We start from the raw sequence: 22,732 nt of genomic DNA, 5'->3' as shown, positions 1-22,732 counted from the left end.
AGATTAGTGCCTATATGTTGGGTAATTATATTACATGCTTTTTCTTTCAATATTCTTTTTAAGCTTACTAACAGTTTTTTTTTATGGCCACAATCATTTTATTGATGCATAAAAGAGAAACCAGTTTACAAAATAAATAAGTTTGTCCAGTGCATTTGTGCACATTCAAAGTTAAAAAAATTTTGGGTGTAAATTGTCTGAGTTGTATCTATTTTATTGATATGAAGCAGTATGAATTCTATATAAATTAACCAAATACAACCACATTTTCAATTAAGTGTGGTATTTCAAACCTGCATATTCATATTGACTCCAAATTTCTCATTTTATTCAACTATATTTCTTTTATTAAATAATTATTTAAAGCTATTTCATATGTAAATATGAATTTCAAATTTATGACATTTCTAAGTGCATTTAAAAGCCCTACGTCTATCTATAACTATGTTTCTATGTACATTGTAACTATATTTTCAACCTTTGTTTTTCTACTATTATAAGCATGAAGCCCAAACCTGTTGAAGTTAGAGGTAATATAAATTAAGATAAATAAGTTTTAAAGTACATAGAAGAACTACAAAAATACAATCTTAATTTCATTTTTGTGGCCCAGTGAGGGACAAATCCAGTAAACAGGTACAAATCCCTCTAAATTCAAGTTATTTGTCTATCAGTGGACAGCAAGGGAACTTCCCATTGGAGCAGTTACAAGTACAGCTGACTCCTCTGGAGAATTTCTGCTTTGTCAGTATGATTGGCTACAGACCACCCGCCATAGTGGATACAATTCTCCCATTAGGTGTGAAAAGGGGGAACTTCTACCAGCACCTATTATATTTTGCGTGATGTGCCATGTAATTTATCCCCAGTCTCATTTAATTCTCATGTGACTCCTGCTGAATGCCTCCTGTTATCCCACCTGATGGATGAGGAAACTGAGGGCAGAGAATAATCGCCAAATTCACATAAGCAGTACGTGGTAGAGATAGGGCTCCAGGTCAGCCTGGGGCAAATCCTGGGCTCTCTGACTACACCCTTTCACCGTCAGGAAAGGAAATGTGTCAACTCACAAAGCATATCTGTCATGATCTACTTCATTCTTGGACCAAACCCTTTTGTGACAGTTACACACAATGTACACGAACACTTTATACAAGTCCACACGAACACAAGGTCTGATCCTATTACAATATTTGCACAATGTTGTCTATGCTGACCTTTGCTGTGAGGATTGATACTAAAATCTCTCCTAAGATTTCCACCACCAAACATGCTATGGAAATGAGAAAGTATATTATTATCATTATCATGATTATTAACAATTTCTTTAGATGAATTGTGTGCTCCAACATGACATTTTAATCGCATGGGACCACATCTTTCTTACTAATGGGAATACAGTACTCGAGGTAATGATTGGGTCTAGGTAAATCAAGCATGGAGACTCATTCCTTCGTTTGCACCCCACTTTGCTCTACTATGTCTCGATTCACTCAGCCATCGTCACTGGAATGTGCCTTTGACACACCAGTTAATAGGCAATCGCTTGTCTTATCCACTGCATTTCCAGTGTTAAGAAAGTCAAAGGAACATTGGCTAAAGCCTAGTAACATGCGGTCAGTTCATGGAACTGCTTCACCTGTGTGGTCCAAAGCAAATTCCAAGCTTTCACCAGAAATTTCTACCTCAAACCGCCTTCCTTCTAATCATGCCCCAAATTTTGCTTGAATCTCCTACAGTGGGCCTTCCAGACAAATGACTACATCAATGGTCGGTTACCCGCTCCTCCAAGCCTCCTATTGTCACGTTAGATCCCTAGACTATCACCTGCCTGACCTTGTCTGCTGAAGGTCACCATCTGTGAATGACATTAAATGTCACTGTGCCCATAGTAATGATGCCGCGGTAGCATGAAAGGCTTTGTTGAAAAACCACTCCTTCCATCTTATAAAATGGATGTGGAAGGCAATGCCTGCTATTTCACTTCATAGTCCCCCTAAAGGACGCATGCGTCGAAAGTTTTTTCTAATTTTATGATTTCAAAGACATATGAAGTTTTGGTATACTTCATTTTATCAGATAATACAAAGTATGTGTCCACCACAATTTCTCCCACCTTTGAACATAAAGTTTTCCCATTTCTTGCTAGATCATCCCAGGCCTTTTTCTTCTGCTTTCCTTCGTGTCTGGTCTTCTATTTTTATTTCATGGCCTAACTGTACTTGTGTCTTTTATTTGATGCCTTCTCAAATAGTCGTTGGAAAGAGACAGTATAAATAAATGAGAAATCGTTTGTGCATTCAGCCTCAGGGCTTCAGAGCTTAAGAAGGTCTAACTCAGAGATCACATGAAAAATGAAAGAAGAAGTTTCCAAATCCCTCTCTGTGATACAAACGCAAAACGTGTGGAATTCAACCACCCTGAAATGCCAGAGAAGAAGGTGAAGCTTTCGTTCCCAACATCATCCCTCACGAAAGAGGGGTTGTCTTATGTTTCAGTCCTGGGCCACTTATTAAAAGAGGCTCTTCTAGTCCATTCAACTTTGATCCAACAATACTACTTGGACAAGATACAAACCTGAAATAAACTTGATGAGACTAGTTTTGGAAGTCGCACTGGTAAAAGACAATAAGCAGTTTAATGTGGATTTAGTAAATACGACTTGGGACTAAAGACTCTATACTTCATGCTTCTGTCTCACACACATAGAAAGACAGTATAAATGAAAAGAATGCTTTTATTTTGTAAGTGGCTAAATTGTCTCTTCCAATAAAATATTCAGGGATATCATTATCTGGGAATCCCAAAACAGACACTCAGACCTTGCAATGACTCAGAAATTTGCTCTAAAGTATACATTTTAGATGCGTGTGAATACTTTGATTAAAATTTTCAATAAAATGTGAGAGCAGAAATAAGCAGTATTCCCAAATGGTATTTATAATGATATAATTTTTAATCTGCAGTATAATCCAAATAAGACATTAAATATTATAAGTGAATATTTAACTCTATATGGATATTATTATAATTTTACATATTCAAGTTGTAAAACCTGTCCTTTTTATATCTCATTTTCCACTGAAAAGTGAGAGATCACCTTATGTTCAGGCTAACAATATTTGAAGTGATGCTTACTACATTCTAGGCATTTTTAGAATCATGCAACGATGAGTCTTAGAAATTAAAGGTATTCTGCCAATACTGACCAATTGTTCTAAAATGACCTGTAGACTAAATCATAACTGATACATTTCCTGTACTCCTGATTCACAAAGTCCTCCACTGGTGATAATTTGAATTCTATACAATTGAATTTTTAAAATTTTTTTAAAAATTTATTTATTTTTGAGAGACAGAGTGCAAGCAGGAGAGGGGGCAGAGAGGGGGAGACACAGAATCTAAAGCAGGCTCTGGGCTCTGAGCTGTCAGCACAGAGCCCGACACGGGGCTTGAATTCACAAACTGTGAGCTCATGACCTGAGCCAAAGTCTGCTGCTCAACTGACTGACCCACACAGGCACACCAGTATTGACTTTTTTTTTAATCACTGACCCTGTCCCAACTGATGTGGTAGCTATAATTTCATTTAGTCTTCAAAACAAGCCACTCGAGATGTTTTTTTACATTGACAGAATGAATGGATGGAAATATAGCAAATGTTAACAGTAATATATGTCACTATACAATTTTTATTTCTTCTCTTTTCCTTTTTTCTCCACAATGGCCATGTACTATTTTTTATCATTTTAAGAAAGCAACGGCCAGCTAATTAAAATTTATTTGCTAAAGGATGATTATTCAGAAGTTGATAGATCCAGAATCAAAGCCCATATTTTCCTCTGCATCACACTTTCCCACAAAACTTTAAGGACCTCATGAATTATTATATCTCTGTCACCATTATTTAATCAGACTGTTAGAATTTATATTGCAGTCAGATGGAAAAAAAGAGGACAAGAAGGTTGCTTTTCAACTTATGAATTCATTTGTGTCTCTGATCACAACCACTAAGGAAACCAAAATATATCATTACTTTCATGATTTCATTGTTTTACCAGCATTGTGAAAATTCTTTAAAAGCTTGTAGGTGACCACACCTAGCAGTATAGAAACATCCTTGGGAGGCGTTTTCCCTCATCTGGGCAAAATTTCATGTCTAAGACTAATGAAGAAAGAACACATTTACTAGTCTGAATTTAGAAAAAAACAAACAGAGAAACCAGCTCATGACATTATGGATATGTTTGCACAGTTAAATGTGTCCATACCTGATATGAATCACCTTCTGACAAAATGACAAGTTTAGCAATTTTTTGTTCATTCTTTTCCATTGGTTGCTTCTAGATCAAATGAATAAGTTACACAAATTTCTTTACAAACCTTTCAATGCAGAAATTCCAGAGGGACCTAACTAACATCCCTACCCCTCAGGGACCCCCAGTTGCTCTAGCAAGTTAGCTCCTTGTCAATGTCGCCCACGCAAGCTCAGGTGGCAACTACCCCCAAGGACTGGGACACAGTCACCTACCTCTCCAAGGATCCCGCTGCCATTTGTGACCAAACTGGGGGTGAATCCGAGAATTCTGAGCCGGCACCAGCACCTAGCCTGCAGCCCCTGCATCCCCTGCCTCCCCTCCCTACGTTATACGGAAGAATGAAAGAATATTTACCTGTGACCCTGAGCAGTGTGCCAGCACCAAATGCTTTGTAAGCCCAGCCATACCCAGCCCACTGTCTGAAAAGCTTTTACAGAAATCTCCCTTTGGGGGCACCTGGGTGGCTCAGTGGGTAAGTATCAGACTCTTGATACCAGTGAAGGTCATGATCTCAGAGTTCAGGAGCGGAGCCCCACTTCAAGCTCTGTGCTGACAGCTCAGAACCTGCTTGGGATTCTCTCTCTCCCTCTCTCTCACTCTGCCCCTCCCCACCCCATAAAGAAATTAACTTAAAAAGAAAAAGAAATCTCCCTTTGCACCTCTTTACAAATTGTGCCTTTATTTTTTTCAATATTTATATAAGTATATAAAAATGGGCCCTGATAGCATTAAACAAGGATGATTCTCAAGCAAAATCACATTGTATATGAACTTAGTCAAGAATGGATGAACTGACCCCTCTCTGCCTGGACAGTTTGGTTCTGTCTTTCCCATCTTATGAGTAATAATACAAATTATGAGCTTATGAGTTAAGCATTCAACTGAAGAGTCGATTTGAAAGTTAGGCTATAGAAAATTAAATATTCATATTTAAAATAAAGCTTAATGCTCCTAATACCATAGAATGGCCTAGACCATGCTCTATGGAACAAACAAGTCTTTATTGCGTCCCAAATTTTGCCATAGTACCTAGCCATGTGAATTTAGGAAAATAACTGAACTTCTCTAAGCCTCAGTTTCCCCAACAGTGATATTAAAATAAGAGGGTCTCCTGGGCAGGGCTGTTGAGGACTGAGATAAGGCACTGTAACTAGTCAGCATGGTACATGGCTCTCAGTAAATAGTAGCTAATATTATTATTCTTTTTACTCAGATGGTTTGGGGCCCCCTTATCAAATGTTCCACTAAACAAAATGTATGGATTTTATAAGCAATAAGTATTACAGAAAGTAAGAAAGCAAAAGGGCTCATGAACCTAAGACATTCTGTGTCTCCGGTGGCCACATGCTGAAAAACAGGGGCCCAAGAAGTCACAATCGAGAATATTTGTCCACTAGACTGCAAGCTTTTGGAGCATTGGGACTACGTCTTGTGCCCCGTTTATCTCTAGCGTCCAGCCTAGACACTGTCTTCAGTAAATGTTTGCTGAGACAATACATGAACAAACAAGAATATTGAACCATGAAGATAGATTCTTTTCTTGGACTGTAGAACTGAAATAGTTTACCGAGCTCACAAATTCCATTACCCTGGGCAATCTTGGCACAGTATCACATGATTACAATTGCACAAATCTTGACTAATCTCTGCCTACCCTCTAAGAAGCTAAAGTAATAAGACTATGTTGATTTACTGAAGTTCTATAGTCATTTACTGCATTTCCTGCAAGAGCTAAATTTTTGCACTGCTGTTGAAGAGGAGATCAAAAGCAATCATGTGGGTTTTGCAGGTTAATAGAGGAGCACTGTTAATACTAAAGGTACTTAATCAAAGTGTTTCTCACTTAAAGACCCACAAAAAAAAAACCTCACCTTGAACCAATAATTTACATAAATAGTTTACAGACACAGGCTTACAAATATTTTAATTTCAAGCCTGCATCTGTACTTTTATGTGTATATTTTGTAAAAGTAGATTTTCAATCTGCTTGCAAGCAGGGAAGGAAAGAAACCCATTCCTTTGGAAATAAAACAAAAGTAGTTTTGTTTCCATCTATAGTGACCCGTAGCTCCAAAACTGCTGTCCATGTGCTGAGGTGATCCTACATTGTCTTTCCTAAAAAACCTCTATCAGTTTTTCATTCACAGGATCAAAACAGGACAAAGTTACTTACCGGGAGGAGTTACTATGAGCCTAGTTCCTTCTGTAGATATCTTGATCCATCACACTGGTTAGAGGTTATCACACTAGTTCGAGTTTCCTCAAAAATGTCAGCCTTCTCCTGAGCCTCATGGCATGACCAGCAGGTAGGAACCTTGTCCTGGCAATTGATCTTCTGGATTCCCCTGGAAGTCCTTGAATATAGGCTTCATGGCATTTCATATTTTCTATGTTTTCCTCAGATTAATTGACACAAATGTCTGCTTTCCATGGAGGCAATAATCACAGAAAAGTGCTCATAGAAAAAGGAAACCAGAAAAGCAAATGAAAAAAAGAAAGAGAGAAAGAAAGAAAGAAGGAAAGAAAGAAAGAAAGAAAGAAAGAAAGAAAGAAAGAAAGAAAGAAAGAAAGAAAGAAAGAAAAGGAAGAGATCAGGGCCAAGTGGTCAACCAACGACTTTTCTAAATTACTAGGAAAAGTGTTCAGGGAATTAAGAGGTTTTGATTTCCAGGTGTTCAAGTGTGTGAAACCGCTCAGAGAACGCATCAAAGGAAATCCCTTCTGTTCTCATAAACACCAGGCCTGCTCCGTTAGCAACTGGGGACTGTATTTCTGAAAGAGGATACGTTTTATTAACTGAAAATGCAAATATGCCAACAGAAAGATCTTCCTTGAAGAAACTTGGAGAAAAAGGGTTAAAGATGAGATAAAAATGCCCACGAACGTTTTACCAAGACCAGTCACTCTTTCCATTGTTGTGTGTGAAGTTCTGATCTCTTCTTTCCTGAAAAAGGGACATAAATATTTTCGTGGAGTGTAAATGAATCTAGCAGCTAAAGGTGCAATATGAATATCATTTTCTCTTCAGCTGGTTTCAGTTCACTTTATATTCTGAGCAACTCCACGTGTCATTGAAGCATCTTTTCGTGTCTGAACCTATGAACCGTTTATCTCTGTCACTTCAGAGTTTCCTGAACCGGTGCAAATTTCTGAATCTCTTTCTGTCTCAAAATCCTCATCTGAAAATAGATGTGATAAAAATTCCTATCTCAAAAGTCAATGCATATTAAATAGGTGAATGTATTTCAGTTTTCTATTAACTGCTAACACAGGTTCTGGAATCTAGTAAAGTTTTGGTAATGATTAGCTCTTATTAGTACTGCTATCGTTTTTCAAATTTAACATTCCATACGGCCAACCATGAGTATTTGCCCCAAACTTCCATGGTGAAAATGCTTTTGTGACCATTCTTGCGTAGGAACCTGGAAAATTAGTCAAACATTATTAGCACTTCAGTTTTCTGCATTTCTTCTCCACATTCCTCGTTTTCTCCAACCTTTCTTCACCTAAGTGTTTGCTTGCTTTTATGATTTTCATACGGTTTTCTCTAAATGTTTGTGTGCATTAAAACTTGAAGCATTTCCGCCTAAAACTTATGTGTCGCTCTGTCACATACCACGTGGAGCTGATGTGAACTCCAGCTTGCATCCTCTTGAGAAAAATAGAAAGGAAGAAGCCAGGATGGCTGGATTTTCCTCCTGAGGCAACTGGCCCATCTTCCCTGCTTTCCAATGACTGCCATTTCTGAAGTGATCAACACTAGGCAGTTTCATGTTGAGGAGGTAGAGAGGGGTAGACCAGAAGGCAATGGCCTACAACTAAGAGGACTGATTCTTCCTCAGGAAGACAGTGTGTTCTGGGAAGGAGAAGGAGAAGAGAAGGCAGCCATTATCATTCTGGAGCGAGGTTCCCTACACCGTCATCACTGCTGGGCGTTTCCTTACGGACCCTGTGTGTGTGCATGGACATGTGTGTGCATGCGTGTGCCTGTGTGTGCTCGTGTGTGCATGTGTCCCTATGTGAGTGTGTGTGCGTGTGTGTGAAAGGGTGGCAGTTGTGAGGAGTGTGTCTAATTGGGGGAGCCCACACTTTCAACTGAATTTACCTAAGGAATACTGAGAAACCGTATTTGGAAGGTCTCCTTCCGATGGTGAGAATGCATTCATTGTTTCACCAAGGCACATAAGGTGGGGATTCCTTGGACACAGCAGAAGGGTTCAGATGTCAGGAACCAAGAAGGGGGATGAATCACCACTTCAGACACATTCCTGGAAAATGTGTCTTGTCTTCATTAATTATTTCAAACAGGGAAGAAAACAAAGGCAAAATTTATCTTTTAATTCATTATTTTAAAACTTTCGGAAAAAAATAGGTATTTCATTTTCTTATTTCTCATAAAATTGCTCACAATACTGAATTATTCTTATGTGAGGGGCACTTTGCTACAAATATGCTCATTTAATCCTCTCATTTAATCCTCACAAAGCCTACTAAGGGGGTGCTTTATTTCTTTATTTCTTTATTTCTTTATTATTTATTATTTATTTATTATTATTTCCAATCTTTCAGATGGGAAAAAGGAGGCTTTTGACATACAAGGCATTTGATCAAAGGTCTGATGTGAGTAAGTGGCAGAACAGTAATTTACAGCAGAGGATCTGTATCTGGAACCCATGTTCTTAAACGGCAGACTTTATTTCTTCCATATACACTTATGAGAACATAATAGATTACATGCCACTCTGTAATAATAATGTGTCTACATGTATATGCACACAGGTATGTATGTGTCTGTGTGTACGTATGTCTCTCAAGGCTCTAGAATGCACGGTTGAGGATTCATCACAGGAAGTACCCTGAATGTGCTTGCTCAGTACTGCTCCCTAAGATTCATCTATTCACACATCCGTTCAGCGAGTGGGTACCGAGGCTGCATTACCCACCAGGCACGCGCAGACCCTGGCGAGGTCACAGAACCGCACACAAGGGTTCTCCTCCGGGCACTTGTATCCCAGCAGCACCAGCCTCCGTCTGCCTTGGTGTGGCGCAGCACCTGGCCCTCGAGTCCCGTCTGGGACCGCAGTCGCCTGCCCTCCCTCCATCCCAGTCCCCTCGTCATGCGGCCTGTGTCACCCAGACTCCCTGGAAATCTCAGGACGAATTGCTGAGGGTCCCTGACTCACTAGGCTGTTCTCCACAAGCCCAGACAACGGCTGTCATCAGGAGGCAACGGGAAGCTGGCACAGGAGGCTGCCGTCCTGCAGGTGCACCTGGTGGCCGTCTGCTTCTTTTCCTCTTGATTCTAGAACTGAGGTACCTGTCAGGGAGCACGGGGAGGGGCTGAGGCTGAGGCTGGGACGGGGGCTGAGGTTGCCCACGTGCAAAAGGACCAGAACTGAAGAGAGGGCTTGGGGCCGACTTGCTGGCTTCTCTCATACTTGGTACCCATTTGTCCATGGCTCCATCTACTCTGTTCTATGGACTTTGTAAAAAGAATCACAGTGGAGGAGACAGGGTGTCTCAGTGCTGCCAGTTTATTGTTCTCATCTAACTCCTCTCAGCCAGTGTTACAAGAGGCCAAGTTTTATCAGATGCTCCAGAACCTGGTTCATTTTTGTTGGTACCGATATGGCTAAGGTGGAGGATGCATGCTGAGTACTGTACGTAAATGTATTTATCCTTTGTTCCTCCTGTGGATAGAGATACTTCTGGTTGTCATGTTGGCTACTAACCAGAAAGAGAGACAGAGACAGGGAGACAGAGAGACAGAGAGAGAGAGCACATAAAACAGACTTTTCCTCAAAATATCCAGAGGAGGCATTAAGTAATTTCTTAAGGTTCTCACATAATCTGAACAGATATAGGAACAAACTCATTCGCTCAGAGAAAAGTGACAGGTGGTTGCTGGTAAGTGGCCATGTGTCTACCCAGGCTTTGCCTCAAAGCACAAGGTGGAACCTGAGAACCCTGATGGCCAGAAGCTCAGATCAGTGTAAGGTGTGTGACGGCTGGTGTCAGGGAAGGAAATTGTGGGTCAAACCTAGGCCACCTTGCAATGCAATTTCTGAGGTTTCTGATCTGTCTGGAGAATATTCGTCAGGCTGTGGCAACAACATCCCATCAGTCCATTTCCAGATAGGTAGGCAGGAGTCAGTGTAAACACACCTAGATGATAAAGACAGAGACTTGGCTATGTAGATAGTGATGGAGTCAGAGACAGAGACGGGGACAGAGACAGAGATGGAGACAGAGACAGAGACGGAGATGAAAATAAAGATACAGAGACACAGATGTAGGCACAGGTATATCTTGTGCAGAGACAAACTGTTAAAAGTGCCTTGAGGCAGATTTTTCTAATTAATTATCTCAAATATTTTTTGCTAAGGAATGGAGACAGAAGTGAGATTAAAGGAAATGCTGATAATTACTACCGATAATTACTCAGGGCTGCACGCTAAGCATTTGGATTTCTAATCTCATAACCTCACACCATCCCTAGGGGTGGGTGCTGGCATCTCTGCTCCACAGAAGAAGGTTCTGGAGAAGCTCCAGCTCACTTCCTCCTCTCACTGCACCCCCTTGGGTTACCAGGGTCTATGCAAATGTAGGCTTTTGTGGTTGTTGTTGTTGTTGTTGTTTTACTACATTCCCTATGACTGTTTCTCTCAAGGCTCTGAAGGGTAAAATTTGGTTCCTAGATTCAAATAATAGTATTTTCGTTGGTTCTTTGACGATTCTTTTTGGAGGCTAGTTTATCTTTTTCAGCTCAGGAAGCTTCATGGACTAAGTTGTTTTGAAAACTCTGTACCTTGTCCACACCACTCTATGTAGTTACTTCCTCCTGCACAGGGTCTCCCATAGCACAGAAGCCTCCTTTTTACTAATTAAAACACGGCACAAGCTAGGCAGAAAATTAGAAAAAGGCACTTTTTCCAGGCTCACACAGCCCTGCTCCAGGTACAGGGCGGGGAGGGCTCGGGATGGATTGTGGTCCCCACTGGTGCGCCCTCCCCCCTCACACAGGCACCTTGAGCAGGGCGCAGTGGTTACAGCAAACCCAGACTACACCTCTGGTGTACACCTCTGGCAGGGGATGGGAGCGTCGTCATTGCTGAACTCACACATGTCATCTTTTCCTCCTTCTGATGCTGGAGGAGGCACTAAGCTTACCAACTGAAGACAGTTTCCTCTGGTTTAGAACAGCCCCTTTCAGGCTAGTTCTGTCTCCTTTGTCCCGTTCCTCATCCTTCTGTCTCCCTGCCTCCTGCTCACCCCAGGATGCCATCACTGCACCCGGGAGGAGAGTTAGTTCTCACAGTCTCCCTGCCGCCCTCTTCCAGCCCTTGGCCCTGCTCTCTGGATTCAGCCTCTTTCTCTGAATTGTCCTGTGCAGTAACCAGCCCCAAATCCACCCCTACCAACTCACAGCACGCCTTGGGATGCAAAGTTCCCACCTGCCACTTCTCATCCAAAGCCTGGCTGCTGCCTCCTGTGGTCCTCTCAGCGCCCTGACCCTCTCACAGATGCTAAGAAGCATTTGGGTTTCACAGATGCTAAGAAGCGTTTGGGTCCCAGCCCGTGGGGACAGTCAGGGCTGGTTTGGGCTGGTCTGTGCTGATGTCTCCACTGTTGGTGGTGTTCCTCCAGGGCCATGTTCCAGAAGCTTGACATCAGCCAGATGTTCTCACGTTCTCCCTCCATGTGCTTTGGGTTTCTGTGGAATTTTTTATCCTCCCTTGGATAAGACCCCCAGAGACAGGGAACCAGAAAATACATTCTCTTACTGTCTCCCCAACACATCACATCACATCCCAGCGCCAAGTGCTAGCCCTTCTCTGACCTGCATGCGAACTTGGCCAACTGAACACCCCCACTTTTCTGCATCTAGAACTTCTAGTGAAACTCTGTGTTCCCAGTTTGCCAGGCTTACCCATAAATCTATAAATGAGAGACTTGAAATATAGGGGAAAAAAAACGACCATTTTTTTTTTTCATTTTATTCTGACTTTCAAGCTCACTAGCTCATGATTAATTTTAAAAAATGAGCTTGGGGGCGCCTGGGTGGCTCAGTCACTTAAGCTTTCGACTTCAGCTCAGGTCATGATCGCACAGTTGGTGGGTTTGAGCCCTGTGTCAGGCTCCAGGCTGACAGCTCAGAGCCTGGAGCCTGCATCAGATTCTGTGTCTCCCTCTCTCTGCCCACCCCACTCGCACACACACACACACACACACACACACACGTGCACGCACACACACACACACTCTCTCTGTCTCTCGTAGAAATAAATAAATAAATAAATAAATAAATATTTTAAAAACTCTTTAACAGAAAAAAATGAGCTTGTTCTGGGCACAGCTTCACTTTCATGGAACTAATTCTCATGGTTTTCCCTAAACAGAGGAAGGACTCCCAGTGACATAATGCACGTCTGAGAAGAAAACTCTACCAGCTAAAAATTTCCAAAATATCATCCTCATTGCACATTTTGGTTGTTTACTTAATTCTGACTGTGAGGTTTTAAGTCTTCTCCATGTAGTTGACCTATTATACTTTCTGCTAAAGCAAGTTTACAGAACAAAGAAGATATGTGATTTTTCTTACCCTTTTTTACTCTTCTAGCAGACTGGGTTCCGGGACAAACTGTCTGAAAAAGTAAGTCTTCCAGATGTGTGCCCACTGTGACTCCTTAACCGTGGCTTCACGAGTGACCCTCATACTGTCCTCCCCAGGCCCTGCTGGGCGGGGCAGCAGGTCTGGGACAACACATATTTGCTCACAAATGCCAGAGTATGTTCTTGTAAAGTTAAGAGCACTAAGAGAGTTCAAAGTGACCCAACAATACATTGAAACAACTTAGACTGTTTCTTCTCTAAAATCTTCTCTAAAAACCAATTCTTCCCTCCCTGAAAGAAGTACATTTGAAGAATGTTCATGATGATCACAAGAACTCGTGGACAGACCCAACATCCAGCACTTTATCTGGCAGCCAATGGAGCAACGTGGATACGAATTCAAATTTGTTCACTGTCAGCGCCTTCAGATTGAGCTTTTCACAATTGCTGAAAATCTCTGGGCACCTAACTTCTCTCTGAGATAATCACAGCATTTCAACATACACTGTCTCCAAACAGGAATGCAAGTCAATAGGAAATTATGTCAACCCAGACACCTGGGGCAGGGTTAGGGACATCTGTGTGGGTACATTGATAACCATGAGACTCCCTTTCCTCTCTCCTCTGATAACGAGGTATCACATAACAAGTATGTAAAGTGCTTCATACTGTGCCTAGGAGTACACATAGGAGTTCTCAGCAAAAAATACCTGTCATTAAAATCTTATCAGAATCACATTATATTTGTTAATTTTCAAAAAGAAACTAATTCTTTTTCTTGGCCAAGCAAAGAAAAGCAATCAAAGAAATCTGTTGACCTGTGGGCTACAAACGCTAATTCTGCCACTTTCAGAATATAACTGCAGATTTTGGTAATCAGTCTGTAACTTCAATTTAGAAGTTAAAAGAAAAGACAACAGAACCACAGTAGATAGGAAGGGTCAGTTTGTGATCGAAACGATTATATGTCGACCTAAAGGTGGCAAGGGAGAAGAGGAAGGAAGGACAGAAAAGGTAGATCAATTATAACAAAGGTGAGAGGCTAGGTTGTAGTTGACATTGTGACGGTGGAAGACAATTCTCTGGTCTCTTTTAATAAGATTTGGGATGGTTTCACTGCTGTACAATTATTTATTCTGTTAAAGGACGTCAGGAACACAGACTTGGGTTCATCATAATATTGTGTCGAAAAGCACTGTAATCATGTATCTACACAGATATCTCTGTAAGTTATTAATTTTGTTCTACTTAGCTGATGACGATTTACTTCATAACTCGACAAATACCTGGAATCCCTGATCTAACTGAAGAACGACAGCATTACAAATAATCTACATGCTCCTCTCTGCTACGTTCATCAACTAGAAAAGCACATCCTGTTCTGTTAGGGATGGGACCTTGGTGGTTTTGCAGAAAGTGAAATGAAAGGAACTAAACTCTCCTGAGTCTCCAACTTGCGTTATTTACTTGGAGGCAAATATAACCCACTTATCTGTCTGCTTGATTTCATTCTTTTGCTCCAGTCCAGATGGACTGTCCGCCTCTCTTTACCTCGCCCTGGGCATTACGAGGTGGACCCTCATGGACCACATGGGTGGGTTTCCTTATTCTCTGGTTGTTGTTTGGAAGCAGTCAGTGGAAGCATCAGGAGGAGGCTGGGAGGTGGGAGCAGAGTGAGCTCAGGGTTCCCTCCCTGAAGGGGGTCTGCATCTTCGCAGGGGCCAACAGATAGTGCCATCTACACCAGAGACAGAGGGTTATGCTCAGGAAAACACAGGTGCGAGTGGAAGTGGCCATTCCCTTTTATACCAACTAACCCACAGGAGGCATTTATTTCTTCTCTTCCAGGACCCTATATCCAAAGGCTTGGACGTCCATCCTAGTGCCTGAAAAAAATGCTTCTGTCAGGGGACATGGTGATGCTTCTTTGAACTTCAGCTTCCATTGACCAACAGTCAATGCATATCAGAGCAAAGATGCCCATTAGCATAATCCCTGGGGACTGGGGCACAGAGCAGGGGGAGAGAAACATGGCGTGTTGATCTTGGGGAAGAAACAGGTTTCACAGAATCCATGCTTAGTGCCCCACAACATCCACCCTTGTCCTGTTACTGGGAGAGAAATCTGTACCCCCAAAGTGGAGACACACAGAGTCCTACTTGAAAGGCTCTCTTCTTCTCAGTCTCCAGATGAAGAACACGCGAGGGCAATTTTCTAGTAACCTTCCATGAAGGCTAGGAGATCGTGTTTCAGGCAATAAAAGTGCCCAAGAACGTTGCTGAAGGAAACCAGTGTTGCGTGCGACAGTGTGTGTGCTTCTGCTGGGACCATCTCACTCCTGCCTCTGCATCTGGACAAAAGTGACATAAGGAAACCAAAGAAGTTACAGCACAGCGTTAATGAGAAGACTATTTGTGCCACTGTCTGTAGTACTTGGTGTCTGTCCTCCACGGGGGAAAAGACACACTCAGCCCAAGTACCTACTCCGATTCTCCAAGAACGGACCTGGTCTCTAAGTAGGCCGATGGAGTCAGTGGGGATCCAAAGAGAAAACCGGATTTTGTTTTGTAACAGAGGCAAAAGTTGTTGTTCGAGAAGAGGGGACAAAAATGATCATGACACAGCCCGTTTCAGGCCTTTCTAACCATCGGATGTCACATGTCCTGTCTACGTGTTCAGTAATATGCAAGATTTTTAATATTAAGTAACACATGAATTGTTTTCAAAAATACATCTTAAAATAAAATTCAAAAGCAATGCAAGTTTGCTACGTGACAAATCAGGGTATAGAAATGACATCGTAAAAACTATCATGATCCCAATGTTTAGCAGTGACCCCTCCTAAGTTATGCCCTTTCCTCTACCCGGGGCTGTGTCCCTGAACCCATTCTGGGGGTGAACCATAAAAAGCACCCAAAAAAATAGTCAACATGGATTTCCAGGTGTACCTAGAAATCTTTAGAAGTGTGATTTCTAGGAGATGACTCTGAGGTAACAGACATGACTCTTCCACAGTACTGGTGGGTGTGAGCATTTGGTATTGGATATTATAACTAGGAAAATTGTGACTTTTGAGGTGTTCTTGGACTTTATTCAGCACTGATTTGAAATTATAATGTTGCTTCTATTACTCAAAAGCATTGCGTCTCACCCATCTCAGGAATGAAACAAATGAGTTGAGCCCAAATCATCAGGATTTTTCAAGCAGCCATCTATGCAAAGTCTTTTACCCTTGAGGTAATGTGAGCCCATCAGTATATTCAAAATATGAATCTCACTTCAACAGAGATAGAGGCCCTACTATACTCAGTCCTATATACTCCAATAAGATATTTTTAGTATTTTCATGAATCAGCCTTGAAACAACCTTGTAATGAATAATCTTTACTTAAGGCAGAGCTGGTTGGCCTTTACTATGTGTGGTCAAAGTGTCCTGGGTGAAGTTCACCTTAGCCAAAAGGAGAAGGGCAGGAGGAGGAAATGACTCCAAACATAGATTTGTTTCTTCCTCCACATAGTGGGTATTTCCTCCCTGTACAAGGCCATTGTCCTCTCAGGCTGTACATCAAAAGCACAATGGATCCACGTGGAAAACTGAGATTGACATGGACTTGGGATCACTTCTCATGAGAGTGTCTTCATATTTATCTCACTTCTCTCTAACTAAACTATAATAACCAGATCTCAGAGTCACCCCTCTGTGGAGTCAGGCACTGAGAAGGTGCAGCAAGACGAGAGGGTTCGGTTGTATTAGGAAATGGGGAGGACAAATGAGGGGACCACCCCCAAGAGGGAGGGAAGGTGACTTTCTGCCCCCTCAAACCCTCCCCCCCTCACACACTTCCTGCACTTGCTGGAGGCCTTAACCTTGACCCGGGACTTCAGTAGAGGGTCCAGATGTTGTTTGGGCTCCTTCACAGACAAGCATGTCTTAAATATAAATCTTCATCCACAAAAACAGAAGCTAATCGAGATGGAGGAAGATTTAGCAAATCTGAGAAACCAATTTACTTCCAATCATTTAGACTTCCCTTTCATTAATCATTTTTGCCAATGCTATTATGTCATATAAAGTTGGAATTTTCAATTGAAAATGCATTTAATTCAGCTAGACCTCCTCAGAGAGCTTTATCTTCCCCCACACAGCAGGGCCTTTCTGTTTGGGGCTGGAGAATCAGTAAATAGCTTTTCTTTTCCTTAATTTCTCTTCTTTCTTTTTTCTTTTTTTTTTTTTTCTTTTGGTCAAGAGGTTGACTAGCTTTATTAGAAGTTAGTGAACATAAAGATATATTTTTGGTATAATTTTGCTTTAATACAAAAATCAGTCACACATTGTAGCAGTTAAACCTCCTCACTTTACAGATGAGAGAACAGAGGTCCAGGGAAGCTGGTCCCCAAATCCCATATGGAGTCACTTTCAAGGAGAAGGGGAAGGCGGAGGGCCCGGGGTCTCGTCCAGGGCTGATGCATGCACCTGCCCTGAGGATCATTTCCCCCACAGGAGAGTGAGCGCCAGGCATGGGTGAGGGTGCTGCAAAGTCAGCCACACTGTTTCCTGGGCTTCTGATCAAGGAGTCTCTCTCTCTGCACAGGAACCAGCGGTGGGCGGGGCGGCAACTTAGAAACTGGAGTCAGGAGCTGCCTTCCAGTCTCGGCTTGCACCCATTTTGTGCGGAATCCCCAGAGTCTCTCGGCCTTGAAATTATTTGCACGATATTTTATTCCCGCATTCTTCATTGGAGATGGTCAGATTCTTAAATCACCAGTCCACCACAGTTCTATTCAACAGAAATAAATGTATTTGAGACACAATTTGAAGGAATAATTAAACATTTGCAAACTGCTCCATTAAAAAAAGTTAAAGAAACAAGTACAATTTAAGACTATTTTTATTTAGTGCAATATACCCAAAGTTTTATTTCAATATGCATCTTTTTTTTTATGCTCTCCACAATATGATTTGTATGCTACACAAGCAGCCCATCGCAGCGTGGACTAGTGCACTGGCTACATTTCTAGTGCTCAGTAGCCACATGAGGCTGGTGCCTGGTGCTCGTGGCTGCTGCCTTGAGCAGCTCAGATCCTGCTCCAGATGCTCCAGAAACACCTCCTTGGAAGATCTTTAGAAAAGTGCCTCGGGGGTGGGGGGTGGGGGGGGCTGGGTGGCTCAGGTTGCTAAGCATCCTACTTGGCTCAGATCATGATCTCATGGTTGGTGAGTTCGAGCTCCGCCTGTCTCTGCTGTCAGCACAGAGCCCCTCTCTTGCTCTGCCCCTCGCTGGATCATGCTCAGTGTCTCTCCCTCTCTCTCCTTCTTTCTCTCAAGAATAAACATTAGAAAAAAAAAAAAAGTGCCTCCAGACTGGACAGCTCCCTGGTTCTGCACGCTGCCCACCAGGGGCTCCTTAGCCTTCTGGGTTATACGCAATGGACCCGCAGAGGGGTCGTGAGTGTCAGGGGTACTGACTGTTGACCCCAGGAAGCCCCAGGGACCCAACAACCCTGGGAGGTCCGGGCCTGGAGCACACTGGGAGAGCGAGACTTTTTGCTCAGGGAGCAGAGCAGCGCGCGGGGCTGTGAGCTTCCCAGGCAGCACAGTAGTACACGCCCTCGTCGCTCTTCTGCAGCTTCTTCACTGACAGTTCACAGCTGTTGCTTTCCTTGCCTTTCTTGGCATCGATTTTGTCCGCTTTCAAGCCCCCATACCTCTGCACATACAACCTTGACATGTCCAGCATGAGGATCCTCTTGGGGGCAGTCCCCTCCTGGTGGAGGTACCAGTGGATGTAGCTGACGGAGGCGCTGGCTTGGCAGGACAGGGTGGTCGAGCTGCCCACACGCCCCACGGCCACAGCCTGCTGAGTCAGACTGATTGCTGCCACGCCACCTGCAAGGGGGACAGTGGTGAGACGGAGAAAGATAGGAGCCTCAGCTCACCCCGCACCAGGGTCACCCCACACCAGGGAAGGAGTTGGGACCTACCTGGAAACAGGAGAGCACACAGGAGGGCGAGGTAACCCAGCATGGTTCTGCTTCCCTGCTGGTGGGGAGAAGCCCAGGGTGACCTCCCAGCTGTACCTGCTGGACGGAGACTGACTGGATAGGTGGCAGAGGGCAGGTTAAGGTCTGAGCTCTGCTTCCCAGAGGCACCTGCAGGCACTGGTGAGAGAGAGGCGGGAGGGAGGGGAGAGGGAGGAGCCAGAGGGCAGGGACAGGTCTGACCACAAGGGGGAGAGGGACCACCAGTGGTCGAGGTGCTAAGAAACACTGAAGAACTTTGGTGCAGTAAGAGCACCACTAATAATAGCAATTTTTGATTGGACATTGACTTTGCTTGAGCAGAGCACTAATAGGTTTCTGCTCAGTATCTCTTCCAAGGCTACATGCCTAAGGCGAATCAGGTGGGATGACAGCTGGGTCTGGCTGGAGACAAATCCCAAGCCTCAAATGGCCACTTGGCACTCACAGAGCAATGGGGGCATGGCCTGCCCAGGGACGATGGGGGCAAGCAGAGCAGCAATGCCCGCCTAAAAGGCACCGCCCCCCCCCCCCCAGCTGGCACTGGAGCATTGTCCCGAGGTGGCATCAGAAGAGTAAATGCCCTCACGTAACACGATAGCTGTGCAGTCGTGGGCGAGCTGTTTCTCCTCCTTTTCCTCATCTGTCAAAAGGGACCTCGTTCGTTTGCAGGCAGACTGAACAGGAAATGTGAGCAAAGTGTGTAGCCTGTCCCAGGTGCATAGACAATGCTCAGGAAATGTGGGGACGGGAGTTTCACCTCAACACTAGTCTGGGTGCCGTAGATGATTTCTGGGATCCCCAGAGTGCAAAATTATAGGGAATATTATTGTTGTGGAAGACAGGGGCATGTGTGAATGTGTGAGTGTGTGTGTGTGTGTGTGTGTGTGTGTGCGTGGCCAAAGGCAGAAGTCTGCGTTGACCCAAGTGGGGTGCTGACCAGGGGGCGGGACCAGGTCCTGAGGTTCCAGGGTCAGATCCTCAGAAATGGAAAAGGCAGGGCCTCCTGAAAGGGCAGCTGAGGAATGTGTCTGAAATGAAATTTTGAGAGATAAAGGGAGCAATGACTTCGACTGAAATGAAGCTTCCCTTTCAGTTATGCCAGGTATACCAGGGCCTCCTGGGTGTAGTTATGATAAATAGTGATGCTAATTATAGCCTGACCTCCTGGAGGGAGAGGGCAGTGAGGACATCAATTAAGGGGACTTGGCTGGGCTGGAGGGCTGGGTCCTGCAGCACCCATGACCAGACCCAGCTCCCGTGCTCCTCTTCCTGGTTAAAACTGGAGGGCAGACATGCTGAGCTATAACCGGGATTCAAAGCTAAAGTGTCCCAAAATGCAGGCTTTGAGGTTGTGCTGAGATGGTGAGGTGTTGAGTAGATGCTCTGCTAAAAGAATATTCCAGGCCCATCATTCAGACCCTCAGCAGGTATCTAGGGCAGCTGTGCTAAAGTGTTAAGTGGAACAGAGAGTGACAATGGGGGAGACATCTGACCAGCAAAACGGCAGGTGGAAAGAGTCTCAATATAGAAGGTGAGCAGTGTGGGTGGTGACAAATTGGGCGACATTTTTCTTCCTCCTTTCCCTATTTCCTAAATTTTCACTGATAGGAAAATCTTACTTTGGGGGAGAAAATCTACAGCCTTTTATTCTTTTATTTAAACAAGTTTTATTTCACATTATCAGCATTCAAAAGTCTGTTTCTCTCAATGTTACCATTTTTGTTCAAATACTTCTCAAATTGAAGGCTCAGGAACTGTGGCCATGACCAGCCTTACTGTTTAATGAAGTCTGTCGCAAACCTCCAGCCAAATACTCTCTTGGGAGAACAATTTAGTTTGTAGAATGTGATGTCCTCTATTCAAAGAAGGATAACCCATGGATTGGGGAATTCAGTGCCAGAGATTGGGCCAAGTTGGTTGCTTTATAAATAAATACGATCAGCCTGAATTAAGTACAATGTAATTCTTATAAGCATTTATTCCTCATAACATGTCAAGGTAGTTATAACAACCCCATTTGACAGATCAGCTATTGGAATCTTAAAATGTTTCACTACTTAAGGTTACATAAGTAATGGAGTCTTGATTCAAACCCTACTCTAAGAAATTCCAAAACCCGTCACACCCTCCATTCCTTATACATACAACTGCATGTATATGTATGTAATTTCTTTTAATTATAAAGACTATGGAGTCATGAAGAAAAATTCAGAGAGAATGCAGAACCCAAGAACTACTCTCACATGCCAATAAGCAAAGAGCATAAGTTATTTTTTTTAAATTTTTTTTAACGTTCATTCATTTTTTTGATAGAGAGAGACAGAGCACGAGTGGGGGAGGGGAAGAGAACGAGGGAAACGGAGAATCTGAAGCAGGCTCCAGGCTCTGAGCTGTCAGCACAGAGCCCGACGCGGGGCTCAAACTCACGGACAGTGAGATCATGACCTGTGCCAAAGTCAGACACTTAACTGACTGAGCCACCCAGGCGCCCCCAGAACATAAGTTATTCTTGAAGAGCAGTCATGCATTTAACAGTGCTGGACCTCAGAACACTACAGAAATTCTTCTAGTACTTGTGAATTAATACCTCCTTTCCTTTTGTTAGAGACTAATTTTTTTTTTTAGTTTTTTTTTTTTTTTTAACGTTTATTTATTTTTGAGACAGAGAGAGACAGAGCATGAACGGGGGAGGGTCAGAGAGAGAGGGAGACACAGAATCTGAAACAGGCCCCAGGCTCTGAGCAGTCAGCACAGAGCCCGACGTGGGGCTTGAACTCACGGACAGTGAGATCATGACCTGAGCGAAGTTGGACACTTAACCGACTGAGCCACCCAGGCGCCCGGAGACTAATTTTCTGAAGGTCATAACAGAAATCATTGGTGCATTAAATAATAACAACCACGCTTTTTTAAATGTCAAGCATTGTACATCTTGATTCCTTCCTTGAATAAAGTAGGGGTTCTTCATCCCATTCTGCAGATGAGTCAGAGGCTTAGGGGGAGTAAGTACATACTTGAGATTGTCTAGCTAAGAGCACAGCAAGAACTAACTTCAAGACCTTCAGGTTAAGGAAGCACGTGCCCCAGGAAACCTGCTTGGATGTTTGTGATTCAGGGATTAATTTCTGTCCTCAATGAGCTGTTGCTTCAAATGTAATCTGTGATCTTGTTCTACTTCCTATTTTCAAGAAGGAGCTTCCTGCATAAAATCTATGGTAGTTTGCTTGTTACTTACACTGACATCTAGCACCCCCTGCTGGCCATTTCAGGTATGACCCACACCTTCTACAACGTAGTGGAGCCCAGGTAAGTGGTCTCTTCAGCAAATAGCTTAGTGAGTGGAACAACCGGAAATACTAGGCAGGAAAGCTGTTTTTCCAATTGTGTACTCAGTGTGCTTGGGAGTTTCAGGTAAGGGGCTCCTCTTTGCAAGACCCCCGTTTCCCCGGCCTCAAATGAGAGGATTGACTGATATGCTTGGTGTCTTATGTACTTGTGAAAACTACAGAGAATTGCTTGTGAATAATGTGTATTTACATCTATATAAATGGAATCGCATTCTTGTCAATCCATCTGTCCATCTGTCCATCCACTAGGCTCACTGCTCCTCTGTGCTGCCCCTTCTGCTGCTGGTTGCAGCCACTGCATGAATCCCTCCACCGCCAGTGACAGGCACTTGTCCTGTTGCTCATACTGGCTGTCACCAGCGAGGCTGGCACCCACACCTCAGGGTCTCTGCATGCTGGGAGTCGCGTTTCCCTGGGAACGTCATCCCGGGG

The 22,732-nt window shown here is 43.3% G+C and overlaps 1 protein-coding gene across 1 annotated transcript in view; it reads right to left on the bottom strand.

Moving 5' to 3' along the window:
• Positions 1-19,407, bottom strand: part of LOC122206020 — a 32,199-nt gene extending 12,792 nt beyond the window's left edge. The window contains exons 1-3 of the mRNA XM_042914746.1: positions 18,915-19,407; positions 18,515-18,819; positions 4,674-4,731 (exon numbers count right to left, since the gene is read on the bottom strand). Of these exons, the coding sequence (XP_042770680.1) occupies positions 4,674-4,731; positions 18,515-18,819; positions 18,915-19,257 (706 nt within the window). The 5' untranslated portion in view covers positions 19,258-19,407. The remainder of the gene's footprint in view (positions 1-4,673; positions 4,732-18,514; positions 18,820-18,914) is intronic.
• Between the last annotated feature and the right edge of the window lie 3,325 nt (positions 19,408-22,732).

Source organism: Panthera leo, chromosome A2 (assembly GCF_018350215.1).
Source record: "Panthera leo isolate Ple1 chromosome A2, P.leo_Ple1_pat1.1, whole genome shotgun sequence".
Lineage (NCBI taxonomy): Eukaryota > Metazoa > Chordata > Mammalia > Carnivora > Felidae > Panthera > Panthera leo.
This window is presented reverse-complemented; position numbering and strand designations above follow the sequence as displayed.